The sequence below is a fragment of the Camelus ferus genome, chromosome 1, assembly GCF_009834535.1.
Source record: "Camelus ferus isolate YT-003-E chromosome 1, BCGSAC_Cfer_1.0, whole genome shotgun sequence".
Lineage (NCBI taxonomy): Eukaryota > Metazoa > Chordata > Mammalia > Artiodactyla > Camelidae > Camelus > Camelus ferus.
Genome location: NC_045696.1, coordinates 119,491,509 through 119,509,842, shown reverse-complemented (window position 1 = coordinate 119,509,842; position 18,334 = coordinate 119,491,509). Strand labels below are relative to the sequence as shown.

Genomic DNA, 18,334 nt, shown 5'->3' with positions numbered 1-18,334 from the left:
CCAAACTATGCCTAAGTGTGTGTTTCCGGAGAACCCAACCGCAGCACCACTCGCTCTGTCCTGCAGCGAAGGCCAGTGGCTTCCCATGGCGTTACCCTCCGGGTGGCCTCCCCACACCCCTGCTGGACACTTAGACTTTGCATCGCCTGTGGGGCCAATCTGCCGCGTGTTATCCCCGTCTGTTCAGGTACGTGCAGTGGGTTCTGTCCTCGTGGTTAGACACTGCCCGAGAGCGTGAGTTTTCTGTCTAAATTTAAGTTTACATTCTGGCCTCTCTTTCTAAGCCATTGGGTTATAAATGGGTCCCCTAACTCACACACAAATAATTATAAAATACAGTCCTTTCCGGGGCCTCGGGGCCACCTGTCAGTTGGAGGCTTGTAACATTGGGCCCTTTGCAAAAAAGGGCAGAGCCAAGTGTGGAGGTGCAGCTTCAGCCAAGAAACCCTGCAAGCAGCAAGTGAACCACAGTCCCGCACCGGTGAGTCCCAGACCGGTGGCCAGCGCTGCCCCTTGCCTCCCCCTGCTCCACTGTCACCATGGGACTCCGGCTGAGGCCCCAGAGACTGAGCACCCGCACACCGGCAGGTAGGCTGTGGCTTCTTTGCAAGACCTCCCCGCTCCGCCCGCCCCCTTTGTCACCGTCTGGCTCTGAGCTGGGCGGTGTCTCTGGTCTGCACTTCCCGGGCTCCCTCCTGAGGGCAGGGCTGGGGCTGGGGTGAGGACACACGGCAGCCTTGGGACACCCATGTCAGGAGGATGCCCTTGGAAGGTCGGGCCAGGCCCGGGGACGCTCTCTTTGGAAGGGTAAGATGGGAAGCCAGAGGCCAGGAGTGGAGGGGGGGACCCCTGCATCAGCCAGGGTACCATCAGGAGACAGAAACCACACCGCTTTGTTTTCATAACGAGAAGCTGGAAGAGAATGATCACTGAAAAGGCAGAGCAGAACTCTGTGATGTACCCCGGGGGGCGCACCTTCGGGCAGAGCCGCCGCTCCTGGGCTGGGGGGATAAAGGGAGACCGGACTGGCTCAGACAGACTTACTCGGCGGAGGGTGCTGGGACGAGAGACGCCAACCTCTGAGGCGTGGGGCCGCCCGGCGGGGCGCCCGAAGCTGGCCTGCAAGGGCGGGAGAGACTGCCAAGCGGGCCAGCCGCCGCCACGGGAGCTGCTGCAGCCGGGGCCAGTCACGGCGGCCGCGCGGGGCGAGGAGGCGCGGGGAGGAGGCGAGAAGCGGGCCCCGGCCTCCGTCGCCGCCGGCGGGCGCCCTCTGCCGCCCCCTGCCGGCAGGGCCCGGCGGGGCGCCGCTGGCAAAGCCGGGTCCACTCAGCCAAGTCCCAGCCCCAGCGTCACACGGCTGAGGATGCAGGGCAGTTTGAGATTCAAGAGACAGAAGCTTGGATAACGCGCATACCTTCTTAAGAGTACCTATTCGAGGAGTCTCAGACAGAAGTGGCCTGGGATCTGGTCAAGGACTCAAATCCCAGGGAAACACAAGCCCACAGTCGCAGCGCCTGGCGGGTGATTCGATAGTCAATGTGCAAACGGAGCCGAATTTCAAAACAGTTCGGTGACAGGCAGGAGCATTGCTAGAACGCCTGAGAGCTTGGCCACACTGATGCCGTAAACCGCCAGTTTCCACGTCTTTCCTCCTACCCAGCCCCCACCCACCCATCACTGCACACGAGATAGCCCCTCATCCCTTGCTATGTCTGCATGTCCAGAGCAACAGTTAGACCTTCAGCCACTCTCTCGGTGACCCACCACGTGAATACAGTCCTCAGGAAGTGATGGTATTTTTTTTATCTGTTGCTGCACACAAGTTACCCCACAGTTGAGCAGGGCAAAACAGCCAACGTTCATTATTAGTAACTTAGTATTAAGAATAATTATTATCTCAGTTTTTGTGGGTCAGGATGTCTTTGTTTTAAAATTTTTTTAATTCTTTTTTTTTTAATTGAAGTGTAGTCGATTTACAATGTTAGTTTCAGGTGGACAGCAAAGTGATTCAGTTATACATAGACATACATACATATATATATTTTCAGTGTCTTTTCCATTATGGCTCATTACAAGAAATTGAATATAGTTTCCTGTGCTATACAGCAGGTCCTTGTTGTTTATCTATTTTATATATAGTAACGTGTATCTGTTAACCCCAAACTCCTAATCTATCCCTCTCTCACCCTTTCCCCCCTGGTAACCACAGTTTATTTTCTATGTCTGTGAGTCTACTTCTGGATTGTAAATAAAATTTGTATTTTTTTTTTTCCAGGATGCCTTTGGTTCAGAACATCTCACAAGGATGCATGAAGGTGTCTGCCTGGTGTCCACCATCTCAAGGCTCCACTAGGGGTGGATCTTTTTGCAAGCTCACTCCTGGGTAGTTGGCAAGTCTACCTCCAGCCTCCAATGTCATGGTGCTACCAGTTTCTCACTGGCTGTTGGCCAGAAGCCTTGCCGAGGTCCCTGCCATAGGACAGTTCACAGCATAGCAGCTGGCCTTTCCCAGAGCAAGAGAGAATGAGAGACAGCATGAAGGACAGAAGTCACAGACATTTTACACCCAATCTCAGAAGTGACAGCCCATCACTTTTGTTATAGTCTGTCAGAAGCAAGTCACCAGGCTCAGTCTACACTGGAGGGGCAGATTACAAAAGGCATGAATGCCGGGAAGTGGGAGGTCATTGGGAGCCATTCCAGAGGCTGCCTTCTCACCTTGGCTCAGCCCATAGCTACACTGAATTTCTCAAAGTAGCAGATATCCACTCTGTAGGAGTATAACACACTATGAAGGCTCAAATCAACACATGTTGAGCCTCCTGTTCTAATCAAATTACACTTTATAACAAAGTTAATTTAAGGCATATATAATGATACACATAAGTATTACGGCTCTGTATGGTAATTAGGCATCCATGGTGGAAGGCTCACCGAGATGACTGTAATTAGTGTGACTTGAACACAGCCAAGCCTGCTTCACTTTCCTCTCCTCATCTGTTTAGGTCGCCTGGATCTATCACAGCCTCCATGGTGATCATTTTCCTTGATACCACCTACCACTTAATTATCACCCTGCAGGCAAACTCTGACACTCACGTACACACAGTCGTGGCGATCCGGCATCTCACCCTGCAGCAGCAGAGTGCTTTGTCTTGGCCTCTACTTCCCAGTGTTTTCCATTTCTCCCTGCTCCCCAGACGAAGGCAGCTGAGCAGCCGTGGCAACAATTGGAGCTAGAGTCTGGATTTTTCCCAGGAGGAGCTGACCAAGCAGGGGGCCTGGTACAAAACAGCTCACACTCTCCAGAAGGGTTTGCTTGAATGAATAAAGAAGTTGTCCTTCTATTTCTCCTCCTCAGTTATATATTGCTTGGGGTAATTTTAGCAGGGAATAAATTCTTTAAACATTGGACAACCACAAAGAAGGAAACATGCAAATGGCGGCAAAAGAATATATCAGTATTGAATGAGCTTCGGTTGTTTGGGAACTCAGATCCTCTCTTATATTGATGGGGAAAAATGAGAGGAAGGAGGGCCAGAAGAGGAGGAAAAGGGAAAGAAAACACCAGGGACAGGGGTGGGGTGGGACACCAGGGGAGAAACTGGTGAGCCGGAGACCTACAAGGAAAGGTTATAGGATAAAATGCAGGACATTGAGTTACATTAGAATTTCAGATAGGCAACGGGAAAAAAAAAAAAATTTTTTTTTAGTATAAGTATATCCCAGGCAACACCTGGAATATACTTATACTAAAAATTAAAATTTTTTCCCCGAAATTTAAATTTAACTGGGAATTCTGTATTTTAATTTATGAAATCCAGCAACCCTACTGTAAGATCGACCTCTCACATTTCCTTTTCATCCCAGAACTTGTCATCTCTGAGGGTCAAGTTGCTGTGGGGTCAAAGGGCTTTCTTGTCCTTTCTGATTAGAGTCTATGATCCTGGCATGAGTCCTGCCCCCTCTTGCTGCCTTCTCCCCATGCCCTCAGACCTCCAGCCTCCAATGTCATGGTGCTACCAGCCCCAGGCAGCTGCAGGGTCAGCGCGTGGCAGGAGATGCCACGACACTCCTCTGAGGTCCCTCTGCCCATCTCTCCCTGACGTCTCACAGTGCCTGCCCCTACCCGGCCTCCTGGAGCATTGTGCCTCTAAATCTCCGAGCCTCCCTGATATGAGTGTATATATAGCCAGTGTGACAGACAGATTTGAAGGCTACTCTGGCTACGGGTTGAAATGTGGACAAAATATTTCTTGCTGAGCAGTTCACATTAAAAGGAATTTAGTTTGCCCCTTGGTGGGCAGCCTGGGAAGGTAGCTGGATATTTACCCCTGCAGGGCTTCTCCCAAAATTGTTTTACGGTATCATGGACCCTACTTTAGTGGACAAGTTTTTTGATGAGCAAAGCAGATGAGCGCCACTGTGGTTTGAGTGCCTGGGGATGGATTTGGTAAATCCTGCTCAGTCACATCCCATTGGCTCCCATCCCTGACTTTCCCTCCATAGTTACAGTTCTTCAGATCATCTCCCTGGTTCTCATACAAGCTCTTCCCTGAGATGAAGCTGGGATGACAGACCCGGCTTTCAGGGCCACAGTCCACGGCCCAGGGACCCTGTCCTCAAACTTAGTCTCAAGGATCCCACATCCCAGGCCTGGTTCGGCCGATCAGAGAGGCAAAACCAACCTCATCTACTCCAATTACTACTCCATGAACCTTTTTACTGAGAAGTAACCCTCAACCTAGCCCCATTTTAAAAAAATCTTATTATTTATTGGAGTACAATATACATGCAGAAAAATACGCACACACATTTACAACTCAATACATTTTCATGCACCAAACACTCTCTGCTGACCCACCTACAGATCAAGGAACAGGACATTTCCAACACCCAGGAAACCCTCCTAGTCACCAATGTTCCTTGTCCCCCAAAGTTCTCCACTCTTTGTACTAATAACCAAGGTTAGCTTTGTTTTGTTTTTATTCTTTATAGATGTAAACAGAATGATACAGCATAGTCTCTTTTGTGTATCTCTTCTCTCACTCAGCTTCACATTTCTGAGATTCATCTGTACCTTTGTGTGTAATTGTAGTATGTATTCTCACTGCGGTATAGTGTTCCCTTGTGTGAATTCACCACCAATTTAAAAAATCATGATGTTGTTTGGCATTTGGGTAGCTTCCAGTTTGAGGATATTAAGATGGTGCAGCCAGGGAGGAAACATACACCGGGCTGCTGTGGGAATTACCTGTGAGTGGAATCGCTGAGCCAGACGGTGTGTCTTTGCTTAGCTCTGGTGTTGCTGCCAAACGGTTTCCCAAACTCTTAACCCTGTTGTAAATCTAAAAATGAATTGTCCTTCCCCGATTCTATCCCTTCTTAGAGTTGGGACGAATCTCAAACACGCCATTATTTCTCAACCGCGAGACTTAGAAAGTTCTACCAAAATGCTAGTGCTAACGTTTCAAAATAAATAAATTGCATCCATGAAGTCCTCCGCGGTGGCAGAGTGAAAAGGCAGAACCTCCGGATGTCAGCTAGAATGCCGAGTTGCTAAGATGGTTTTCTTTGTTGCCTAGAGGGCTGGGAGCCTTTTGCAAAAGCTGCTGCCAATCAGGCTTGCTGCTCTTTGCAGGGCTAATTAACAGCACTCGGGCAAGCAAGAGGACCAGCGCCTGCACAGTGATGCCATCCCAGGGCGTATGGCTAATTATAAACACAAAGAGCACTTAAAGGCTATGATTCGAAGAAAAAAAAAATCCCTGAACAAAACCAAAAAAACCTCTTCGGAATTCTAATGCCAGCGAGCTTGTGATTGTGTGGCTCGGGGGCAGGGGTGTCAGCAACAATCTCCCACCATGGACTAAATCACTCAGCACCCTGCATCACACATCCGTCCTCCCAAGCAGGCACAGGGAAGGGCTTCCTTTGTGTCCTACGGGAGGGAGACGCGGGAAGTGTGTCAATTCCATTTCCAGGGGCGTCCCGGCCAAAGTATGATAAACCCATTTTCACCAAGCATGGAGGAGCAGACTAGGGCAATCCAGACCCTGCAGGGGTTATCTGTGCCAGCTTTTTAAATTTCTTTTTAAAGTTTTTTGGGGGTGAGAGGTAATTAGGTTTACTTATTTATTAATAGAGGAGGTACTGGGGTTTGAACCCATAAATTGAATTTTAAAAGATACATTCAAGGTTTGTACAGGGCCTTGTGTATGCTAAGCATGTGCTCTACCAGTTGAGCTATACCCTCCTCTCGTGCCAGCTTTGATCCCCATTAGCTACAAACCACATATAATCCATCAGATATGCAAATCAGGTTCCAACTCATAGCACTTATTAGCATCTCCTGGAACCGCGCAAGAAGCCATGAATGTTTGCCCAGGAAGAAAGCAACCCTTCTGCTCCTCATTGGGAAGGCTTGTCTGATCAGGCAGAAAAACCCTGGGCTTGCCTGGAGGGGTGGGGGGTGCTGCAGAGAAAGCTGAAAGGGAACGGCAGCTTTCGTGCTCTCAGGTCATCTGGAAGAGTATCCACAAAGTCCAGGCGTGGCGTGATTTGATGTGAGAGGGAGGAATCTGATACCAGGAAGTCTCCCTGCATCCCAGCCCTCCAGGGCGCTGCCCGCTCCAGATCCTAGTGAGTTCCGAATGCATTATGGTGGGTCTCCCGGCAGCCTCTGAGCAGAGACCAGGGCAACCTAGGGCCCCAAAAACTGGAAGAAAAGGGCTAGACTTGGGGGAGGGGCAAAAGACAATGAAATTAACAGAGGAGGTGTAGAACCTATATTCAATACTTTGTAATAGCTTATAATGAAAAAGAATATGAAAAGGAATATGTGTATGTACAACTCAATGAGTTTGCTCTACGCCAGAAACTAACACAACATTGTAAACCGACTGTACTTCAATTTAAAAAAAAAAACAAAGAATGATGGAAAGCTGTTTGAAAGCAGTATTTCAAGATATCTATAATATAGCATAAGAATATGCCATATTACAGTTACATAATTTCACTTAGTGGTGGTCACAGATGCTGCTAACATGCCTATGGCGTGTTCCTTAGATCCGGAATTGAAGGAAATGTGAAATTTCAGTTACAGGTTAGTAAAACTAAAAATGCACTTTTTTTTCACATCCAACGTTACAAACTTTCCGAATTCTATCCACAGACTCTCAAGATTAAGGATCTCCATGGCATAAATTGAATTTTAAAAGATATATTCAAGGTTATTAATACGTTTCCCTTTCTTCAAAAGACTTAACAATTTAAAATAATTCTTAGGAAAAAATTATTCTTACAGACATTGACATTAAAAAGATTTTTAAAATTGCTTTGAATTTAATATCTCAGTTGAGATGCAAATATTCATTAATTCATTGATTCATCTATGAGGAATTACTGATGAACTGTCTTCAGGATGAAACCATCCGTAGTGACTCTACCATGTTTAGATGGTGACAGACAACTAGCTGGCCACTAGGGATTTGTTCTCTCCCTCTGTAGAGCAGAGTTGTTCCTAGGAAGTGGCTGCCAAGCCAGGGACCACATGCCTTGTATCTTGCAAGGTGGGAGTTACATGGCGAATTCTCATCAATGGAATATGAGTGGAAGTGATACATGTCTCTTCTAGGTCAAGGCTTTTGAGAAATGCATGTGCCCTCTTCACTTTCTTTTTTCTCCCATCTCCCAGTTGAATAAGTCAGCCTGGGGCTCAGAATGATGATATAGCACAAGGCATTCTCCTTCCATAATTACCAAAACCCATTGTGGACTTTACAGGATTAAGTGATACACTTCTATTGTGCTATATTGTGTGAGATTTGAGAGCTTGTCTGTTCCAGCAGCTAGTGTGTTACTTTAACCAATGCAAAGACATCACTTAAGGATGCTGCCCGGGGCCATGCCCATCCCCCCCACCCGCTTCCCTACTTGTCATTGCAGGGATGGCGGGTACTGCAAACTGGCTCACTCAACTCCATTCCAACCCTTTTGTGTGGTGCAAGCCAAGAGTAGAAAGCCAAAGACATTTCCTTCTTTCCCAGATACCCACTACGGTTCCGGTTTCATATGAGACACTCATTTGGTCCAGCGGATGTACTTGTGTGAGATTCGGGAAACAGAAATTGGACATAGTGAACTGGAGGTTGTGCTCCTTTGATTCCTACCCTTTCTTCTTGCAAGCATGGCTGTGAAGTAACAGAAAACCCATCTATAGTGGCTTCAATCAATAAGGGTTTATTTATTTTTTTCCCCATTACAAGAAGCTTGGAGGTAGGCAATCACTCGGTGGGTTCATGGATTCAATATTGGCAGGACCAGCATCTGTGGAATTCTTTTAGACTTTTCCTCATAGTTACAAGGCCGTTGTTTCAGCACCAGTCATCACGTCTCTATTCAAAGCAGAACAGAACAATTCAAACACAAAGCAGAAAAGGCAACCAACAATGCTACGTCTGCCTTTTTATCGAAGGAAAAAGCTTTCCCAGAAGCCCTCACAACACACTTACCTGCAGGTCTAAGGGTCCAAAATTGGACACATTGGCTCCTGAACAAAACTGGAGTTCAGTTGGCAAGGGAGAAGCAGGGACTAGCTGTAGGGTCCCCCACGCTGTAGAATTAATGGTTTCTGCCCTCAAGGAGTTAATGATGGCTTTATAGAAAAAAAACATACGCAGGGATATTTAGATATTAATGGAAGTTAAGAGAGGATATAAAGCAATAAAAACATAAGTGACAGCATAGACATTTTAGAGGAGATGGAGACTTCTAGGTTCTAAAGCAGTCCACCGTCATTTTAAGGGGGGCTGGTGAGAAAGCCTTGCACGTCTCAGCTGGACCCTTTGGGAACATCTTGCTTACTGCAAGGTGTTGTGCCGACATCACCTGCCGGAGCAGATGGGTGTGCTGAGGGCAAGTTCAGATGAAGTGTCCTCTTCAGGGCTGATGAGCAGGGGCTGGTGAACTTGACCTGGCCCCGGAAAGATAAAGGGACACTGCAGGGATCGAAGGGACTCAAACACAAATCTGGAAATTGTGAGCAGAGCATCTCCCTGGTTGCTAGAAACAGGAAAGATGGCCACCTACCTATAATTAGCCTGGGCCCCTTTAGTCACTCAGACACAATACCCAGCTCTAAATTTGCCTTTGGAGAGTCGGGGTCCATCACCCGGGGTTGACTCCATGAACGCTCCTAATCCCGTACGGAGTTCCCCAGACCATTCAGATCATGAGTTTGGCTTCACAGCAGCAGGATTTTTACCAGGTGGCATGGTTCTTAGAAAATGGGAAGGCAAGACCCAAAGAAGGAGGGGCAGTGACAGAAAAGAGGCATAGACGGCCAGTGCGGCTGGCCTTCTCTGCCCTTCCGGTGGTCAGGGAGGAAGCGGAGGGAGCAGGCCTCCCTGCCCTGAGGACCATCGCTGGGGACACTGGTCCTCCTTCATCCCAAGAGCAAGCCCACAGGTGTGTGGTCATGGTGCTTGAAGAGAAGCCTGCGTGCTGCAGCTCACAGAGATGGTGAGGTGTATTTAGAACCACAGCTGCTGTCCGGTAACATACGGATTTGTGATTTCGGTGTGGGCCGCGCCCTCTCCATGGGTCTTGTCACATGACTTTCAGAAGGACGGAGGGCTTCCCTGATTGAGCCCTTAGGGTCTGTGGTGCAGTCACACGTCTTTGCAGGTCTTGCTGGGCAGGAAGATGGCTGAGCCACTGGAGATGGTCTATCCGTGTCACTGGACACAGTGTGCGAGGTCAGACAGGGGCCAGCGCCCTTGTCTGGACACAAAGCCGCCCGAGTCTGTGCTCGGCGGGAGGCCCTTCACGCTCGGTGGGCTCAGGGGGGAGACTGACACATGCGGGTCACTCTGCGGGGCCCCTTCTCCCTCGCACAGCTAAGTGGGCTTGACGCTTCCAGAAGGAAATGACACTGAAAGCACTGAGAGGAGGAGCAGACGTCACCAGCGCTTTCTGGAAAGTACTTTCATCATGGACTCAGGCCAATTATCTCTCCACCTTAGCTAACCCATTTCTATTTTCCATTTCTTAATAAAAGAGTTTTATTATTTATACATTTATTGAATTCCTACTGTGTGCTGGGACCAGCAGTAGGTGGGAGATGGCTTAGGCCAGTGGTTCAGTTTGGGGGAATTTTGCAAGACAGCGGTTAAACACAGCCATGATCAGGCATTACATTTTGTTAATTTATAATTAAACACATTATATTAAAAGCAGGAGGTGAATACTCCAAACTCTCACTTTCTGATTATTTCACTACAGTTTTCTGTTATGTGTGCTCCCAGGTTGTTTGTGTCTATTGTATCTGTGTGTTGGAAACACCCTGTGACCCCCTGCTACTGTGTCTCTGTTTGGCATGTTGGTGGCTTGGAAATGGCCATGCTGGGAGCACTTACACCCCAGAAAGCAGCAAACGCTAAGACTCAGGGCTTGATTCAATGCTGTGTTGAATGTCTAGACTTAAGGAAATGATGGAGAAACATTAATAACACAGATTAAACTTTCAGATGGGTCCTGTTTGTGGCTGTTGTGTTACCAAGTGCACAAAAGCTTCCGAACCTCCTCCTCCAACATCTGAGACTATGACCCTGATTCAGCAAAGGAGTGGCTCATGTCACGGACTAATGGGTGAAGTCCTCACCTCACTTTTATCTTCCTCATTAACCTAAACAAAGTATCAACAGCAGTCCTGACAGTTACAACCGTAGGTTGAGTATGGATACAGTGGTTCAGCAAGAATCACTGAAAGCACTTGGCGAGAATGAGACTGTAAGATCTACCGTAATGAATGTTGTGTATTTTATTCTCACTTGTGAATTGTGTGCTACGTAACTTTCCTATCAGGAAAACTGACAATAAGTTTATATGCCTACAACACGTCTTCTTTTTGAGAGCCAGTTGTAGTTATGAGCTATTATTTCCTCTGCTATGAGTAAACTTCTCTCTTTATCTCATGCTCCAAGACCCAGTTCAGAGGCTGGGCTAGCCCTTCCCTGGGGTGCTTTGTTGAAGGACTTATTCATGGTGCATCAGAGTTCTGGGCTGGTCACTCTACCTTCTAGAGCAAATGCAACTGAAAGGCAGGGACTTTGAATTATTCAGCTCTGACCCTCTGGGGCTCAGCTCAGAGCTCAGTCCAGAGGAGGTGCCCCAAAGTTGTTGGTTGAAAGAAACAGCAAGAGCCTTGGGGCCAAGGTGAGAAGGAAAAAAGGAGGTAATGTGTGTAGACAAGGGACAATGGAAAATCCTAGGGACTGCCTTTGAAAATTCAAGTCTCTTTAGGGTTCCCTGAGGTCTGTCTAAACCATAGCAAGCTTTGATTGACCAACCACAACCAAGAAGAACCCTTGATGAATTGGGTTTGTCTGATTACGTGTTTAGGGGAATAAGATGAGTCACAAGGCAGTCAGCTCCTTGCAGTGGTTTGATGTGTGTTCTGGGTGCATTCAGCTCAGATCCTGCCAGTTTTTTTTATTGCATTCATTGCATGCTTCCTTGAACGTGGCAGGCACTGGATTTCCATGAGTCGCATTAAGAAAAGTCACAAAAGCCCAGGAGAACTTACTCTCCTCCCACCCCATGTGTCCTGATGCACGTTTGGTTGCAAGCTCCCCCTCTCACTCTTTTGAAAGGGACCAGGAGGCCAGAGATCATAGTTGAGAGTTATGTTGGGTCTTTAAAAAGCAGCCCTATTGACCAACTGGCTGAGTTTCCTGTTCAGAGAGTGCACAAGCCCTCAGTTCCCCAAAATACACATCTAGCCAGGATCAGATTTCTCCCCACTGGCCGGCCACTCCTCTTGGGGAGCAGTTGCCAGCAAACTTGGAAGGAAACAAACAGTCTCCCTCCCTCATCACCTCCATCTCATTTGTCATAATCCCCGGGAAAGGTCAGCCGGGACCGGTCCAGCCTCCAGCCGTTATCCAGTGCAGGGCAGGTATCAAAGAGAAGCAGAAAAGTCACTTACATCCCTCCCATCATTTCTCCCAGTTCTTACGTGCCATTTACCCAGCAGAGCCCACAACAGGCAGATGGCAGTCGTTTCTCCCCAGACAGATTAATGCTGTGGACTCCCTACATCTCCCCCTGCCCCCTGTAAGTCTATCCTCAATTCAGAGGCCAGAGGAGTCCCGTTCAACGGCACATCAGAATATGTCATTTCCTTGTTCAGGACCCTCCAGTGGCTCCCACGTCATTCAGAGGTGAAGCCAAACTTTACAGTGACTGAAGGGTCTGCATGACAGACCTTTGACCCCCCAGTCCCTAATGTATCTCAGCTAGTAATCTCTCCTTCCCTCTCCCCATCAGCCACTGTCCTTTCCCTGTTCCTCCAACCACCCAGGCATACTCCCACCTCGGGACCTTTGCCCTCATTTCCCGTCTGCCTGGAACCCTCTTCCCGCCTGACACCCACAAGCGCACACTCCCTCCCCACTTCCGGTCTGTGTAAGCGTCACTTACTCAATGAGGTCGGCCCTAACAGATGTGGTACCATTTAGTCCTGCAAAACGCCCCTTTCCCCTGACTCACCATCTCTCCTCACCAAGTCCTATTTTGCAGGTGGAAGTTATCACCTTCTATCACACTGTTACCGAGTCCAAGCTCGTACTGCTCACCCCCTGACAGGCCAGTAAGTCCAGAGATGAGTTGCTGGGGCAAGGAATAGAGGCAGGAAGCCCTGAACTCTGCCCCTACTTGGAACAACTGTATAGGACCATCTCAGCCTCAGAAAGTCCCCTGGGTTGAGCTGACGCTTTCATTGTGACTTCATCACAGCCCAATTTTTGCCTCTGCCCAATTCTGCTCCCTTCCGTAGGTTTGCCCCAAGGGCCTTTCCTGATAAACCTTCGGCGTGGTTAGCTCCACGTCAGAGTCCGCCTCCCGGTGAGCCCAACGGACAACTCTGGCTTTTGCCTCCTGTGTGGGGAGTATTTAATTGATCACGTCTCTCATCTTCCCTACAACCATTGCCTCCCTATTACTTTGACACTTTCTTCCAAGCTGCTGACAGCCATCGTTCTGCAAGTTTTGACTAAGGGCTTTGGGTCTTCACACATAAACAGGCAATGACACGCCTGTGTCATGACTGTAAACCAGCTGGCTGAGAGTGATGTCAGAGGCATTGATGGTGACTCACATCCCCGCCCCAGAGACATTAAATGCGAAGAAAACCTGTCTCTCTCAAGGTTGTCTTTCGCAGTCCTCTGGGTTTCTTTTGGGTTTCAAAGGCTCACGTGACCTCACGGCCTTGGGGAGGTGAGACAAGACTGGCCTTTACTGCACAGCCCTGTCCTGGCCTTTGGTGGTGGCCTCCTTCCTTGGTGACCAAGGGTCATAGCTAGCCTGGTTTTTTGGCCTGACCTGAGCCCAAGTGTTCCCAGGAGGTCTGGCTGTGACTTTGGAGCATCCCTCGCCCTGGTGAGCTCTCCTGCCAGCCCCCTTCCCTGTCATCAGAGCCCCACCGGTGCCCTTGCTTGGTCTAGGTCAGCCCTGCCGCCATCTCTAGCCCATGGTGGTCATCTCACGTCAGCAGAGAACACTGGAAGCCTCCTTCCTCCTAGGGCTCCAGGGGACTCACCTGTTACCTCATGTTCTTACCCCCTCCACCCCTCTGCCTTCCTACCTTATGCACTTATCTCTCTGAGTAGAGGAAACTGGTTTTCTCTCAGCTCTTGTTTCTTCTCAAGTCTGGGAGCCACAGTGTGAGTGTCTAGGCAGCTAGTCCTCCCAGCTGGGTTCTTGATATTTCGGGCCGAGTTGCTGGAATTCTGAGCAAACTAGCTTCCTTCCTTCTCCTGCGCTTCCTCCTTGTCCTCCTCCTCCCTCTTCTAAGAGCTCAACAAAACCTGGCCCTTGCAATAAAAAAAAAAACAGTTTTCTGGGAGTTAAAAATTCCACCCGGCGATTCAGCTGACTTACATGAAGCAGGTTGCAGCAAAATATTTTCCCAACTACAGATGTATGTCCCACTCTGTTCCCCGCAGAGAATCCATCCTCTGTTCCAAGCCCATGGCACATTTGCTTACAGCCATCCACTATTAGGCCACAAGAAAAAAAAACTTTAACATATTCCAAGGAGGAGAAATCACGTAGGCCACAATCTTGGACCAAAATGCAGAGAAACTAAATGTTAGCGCCAAACCCTCAAAAAAAGAAGGAAAAAGAAAACACACTCCTACATAACTTTTGGATCAAAGAGAAATCAAAAGTGCAATTACAGGTTATTTGGCAAACAGCAATAACTAGGACATTACATAAGTGAGAAGGTCAAGTTTCACCCACAGAACAGTGACGAACTTTGAAGGCTTTTATAACTAAACAAGAAAAAAGAATATAAATAAACGGTTCAACTGGAAGTTAAAAAGCGAGCCAAGAAAATATGACTAAGAAAAGTAGGAAGAGGATGTGACAGGGATGAAAACGGAATAGTTTTTAGAAAAGAGAGAAGCCGTACGTGTGCTGAGTAAATCGGAGACGTTTGTTTAAAACACAAGACAAAGAGAGAAACTGTTTGCAAAGCTGATCAAGAGGAAAAAAGAAGAAAAAAACAGTGTAGCATGAAGAAAGGAATAGAAGCACAGATACAGGACAGGTTTATGGGTTTTATGTGTAGATTATTATGCTGAACTCAGCTCAAAGCTGTAAAATCTAGGCAAAATGAGTAAATTTCTAATAACACATAAAAGATCAAAATATATCAAGGATGAAGAAAACATAAATATGTCCACGGCCATAGAAGACGTCTTAAAATTTGTCAAAGTGCTCCCAGAATGTGCCTAGGTTTTATAAGCTAATTGCTCTGGTATACATTGTTTAAAAGCCAAAGGCATTTTTCAATAAAAACTCTGCTTACATAATCTATAAAAAAGCAATAGCTATTGTATATACTATCAATGGTTGTTATATGTAACACCAATAAGCAACTTGGAAACATCAGGGAAAAAATACGTTCTATTAACCATGGCAACCAGAACTGTGTATTACCAAGTAGCACACTTAAAAAGGACCAATAGGAGGAAAACTTCAAAACTTTATGGAGAGAGACAAAGAGAATACTTGAATAAATGGGGAGATATGCTCTCTTGTAGCTTAGAGGTCAGTATTGAAAAGATGCCAATCTATAAACCAGTCTATAAATATAATGTAAATTTTAAACAGATTATTAACATTATTTTAAACAGATTATTAACATTATTAACATTATTGTCAGAAACTGGCCAAATTATTCTTTTAAGAGAAATATTTAATTTCAACAGCCCATTATATTAAAAAATCAGAAATGTGTCATATGAAATATTCAGCAGAAAATACCATTAATAGTTTGGAACATACACAAGCGCACATACACACAGACGCACGCAGGCAGGACACTGCTCCTTTAGCACAAACAGGCCAAAGCAGCGTGAGGAACAGGTTTATAATGGATCATGAGAGCCTACGATTAAATTTTCAGGAATTTTGTGAGCTGGTTGATAAGCACAACCATTATTAAATATCAAATTACAAAAAAAAATATGTACGTATATGTATAACTGAATCATTTGGCTCTACACGTGAAAGTAATACTGTAAATCAACTACACTTCAATAAAAAAAATTTAGTATATGTGCTGCCCAAGTGAGCACTAAAAATTTTTTTAAAAAATCAAATTACATACACTTATAATTAAACAGATTATTTTGGAAACAAAGGTAATACATACTTAAATATATCCATCCCTTCCAAATCATTTCACTACATTTTGCTATTACATGTGCTCTGGAGGTCACTTAAATCTCGTGTATCTGGGTGATGAACATGTTATGTGGTGGTCCCCGGCTGTGCACCTCTCCCCAGATCTGCAATCAGTGACGTCGTGTTGGTAGCTTGAAACTGACCGAGGTGAGGATGTTTAACCCCAGGGTCTTTTCTTCTTTTCAGATTGATGGTTGTTAAACATTTAACAGGGCACCACTAGGTTAAAATGACTCCAGCAGAAGCGAGTATGTTTCATCTGTAGTCCTCAACGGAGGCTTTTTGTTTTATATGTGTGTGTATGTGTACCACTCCCCACCTAGAAGTAACTGGGGATGAGGAACACAGCTTGTCCCACGATCCATACCAGGTGAAGTGAAGCGAGTTTCCTCGTGGCAAAGTATTTAAACGGCTTACCAACCCTAAACATGCTATAAATTTTTCTTTTATAAACAGACACTGCTCTAAATCTGCTGACCTTTTCCACTATGAAAGTGGTGTCAGTAAAATGCACCTGAAAGATATTTGGGAAAAATAAATACACTTGTCCTTTGGCAAAGGTTATGTCATAACAAAGTGTGAGAGAGTAACAGCTTTTCAAAATAAACTCACGCTTTGGAGAGCATGAGTTTATACTGAAAACCGATAGTGGAAATTTCTCCGGAGTTGTGTGATTTTGAGGCTGAAGTTATGTAAGTGGGCCACCTATAAAAACTCATGTATCTGCTTACTTTCAAAACTTGGAAATGGGATAGTCTAACCTCATACACACAGCTTCTAAAATAAACTAAGTGATGAACAATATGAAAAGGTGAAACCTTCCAATTATTTGGCAACAGCAACTGAAGGACTTCAGGAAAAATGGAAACTGTCAGCTGAATTTCAGTGAATACCTTTTTGCATAATTGGTGGAGGAGACTGGAAAATGAACATCACTATATATTAGGCGTAGTCCATAAAGCGCTTGTTCCATTTGGTATCTGTGCATGTCTGGAGGGACGTTCCTTTTCAGTTATTTCAAAACCAAGTACTGGAATATTTTGAATTTGGAACAAGAACTTCGAATGGCTACATTACAAAGTATTAAACCAAGACGACAAAAAAACAAGCATGTTTTACCTTTGCAAAAACAAATTTTTTAGTGAGAGCAAAAATATGCAGTGTCCTAATAATTTAAATGACAATGTTTTTAGAAGGTTGTTTATTTAATATTTGTATTTTCCTTTAAAAATCCCCAAGGGTGGTACTCAGACAAGCATCAGCATGACCTGGGACTCTCCGGCCCCGCCCTCAGCCCTGCCTCACCACTTCCAGTTCTGCAGAGGAACCGCCTACATCTACAAATTTTGGTAGAAGGATGATCACAGAATGACAAAGCTCCTTTGTCTTAGGTAGGTGGGTGGGTGAGAGGTTGGTCTCCTCTTCAACTTGGAGATTTTGAAGATGAGAATAATTCTTTCTTTTTAATTTAAGTATAGTCAGTTACAATGTGTCAGTGTTCATAGCAGTACTATATACAATAGCCAAGACATGGAAACAACCTAAATGTCCATCGGCAGATGACTGGATAAAGAAGTTGTGGTATTAGTGTACAATGGAATATTATTCAGTGATTAAAAAAAAAGAATGAAATAATGCCATCTGCAGCAACATGGATGGACTTGGAGGTTGTCATTCTAAGTGAAGTAAGCCAGAAAGAGAAAGAAAAATACCATATGATATCTCTTATATGTGGAATCTAAAAGAAAAAGGGGGGGGGGGGACACTAATTAACTCATCTACAAAATAGAAGAAGACTAGAATAATTCTTGACATTTTGAAGTAATATCAAAACAGGCTTTCTGAGAGTGGACAGAGCCCCTATTTGGTGTAAATCCCACCCTCAATTCTATTGTAGCACCAAATCCTAAAGGCATATAATAATACAAGCTAATATAACATGTACTGTATGTCAAGTATTGTCCTAAATTCTCCTCTTGGATTAATTCATTTAATTGTCTTCCAGCCCTACAACGTGGGTCTGCTATTCTCCTCAGGTTACAGATCAGGTGCTTAGGTACGGATTGGTTATTTGCTCAAGGCTGTAGAAGGGAAGAAAACCTGACTCCATGTTAGATCTGTTCCTTTGGCTGTCACCCTGCACTCTGTTTCCTGTGCTCAGTCATGCTGGTTCTGCACCTTTTGTAAAAGAATGTTCCCTGTAGCCTCAAATACACAGGAGAGCCCATTCTCAAGGCTCTGACCTTTAAGGGTCGAACACTTTCCCATTCATATAAAGATAAAAAGCTGCAGAATAGAAAATAGCATTTGCCTTGTTGGAGGTTTACAGGGACATCGTGACCTGACCCACGTGGACGGCTGCAAGAACAAAGGATTCTGACACCAAGGAGTTTGCAACAATCAACCACACCTCCTCCCCTTCTTAGTAAAAAAGAAGCCTGAATTCTGACTTGGGGAAAGTGGTTCTCCAGGACATTCATCTGCCACCTTCTCGGTCTGCTGGCTTTCCAAATAAAGCTGTTATTCCTTGCCCCAACACCTCATCTCCCAATGTGTTGTCCTGTCGTGTGCTGAGCAG

At 45.9% G+C, this 18,334-nt stretch overlaps 1 protein-coding gene and 1 long non-coding RNA gene across 2 annotated transcripts in view; both read right to left on the bottom strand.

Annotated features, from left to right (window-relative positions):
• Window positions 1-4,096, bottom strand: part of LOC106730391 — a 32,343-nt gene extending 28,247 nt beyond the window's left edge. Inside the window, exons 1-2 of the mRNA XM_032484629.1 lie at window positions 3,997-4,096; window positions 1,045-1,307 (exon numbers count right to left, since the gene is read on the bottom strand). Of these exons, the coding sequence (XP_032340520.1) occupies window positions 1,045-1,307; window positions 3,997-4,096 (363 nt within the window). The remainder of the gene's footprint in view (window positions 1-1,044; window positions 1,308-3,996) is intronic.
• Window positions 4,097-8,243: 4,147 nt separating this feature from the next.
• On the bottom strand, window positions 8,244-13,935 carry LOC106730388. The gene is made up of 3 exons (XR_001366845.2): window positions 13,646-13,935; window positions 8,514-8,656; window positions 8,244-8,396 (listed from the first exon to the last, which is right to left on the bottom strand). It is a non-coding gene; the product is annotated as an uncharacterized LOC106730388 (long non-coding RNA).
• Between the last annotated feature and the right edge of the window lie 4,399 nt (window positions 13,936-18,334).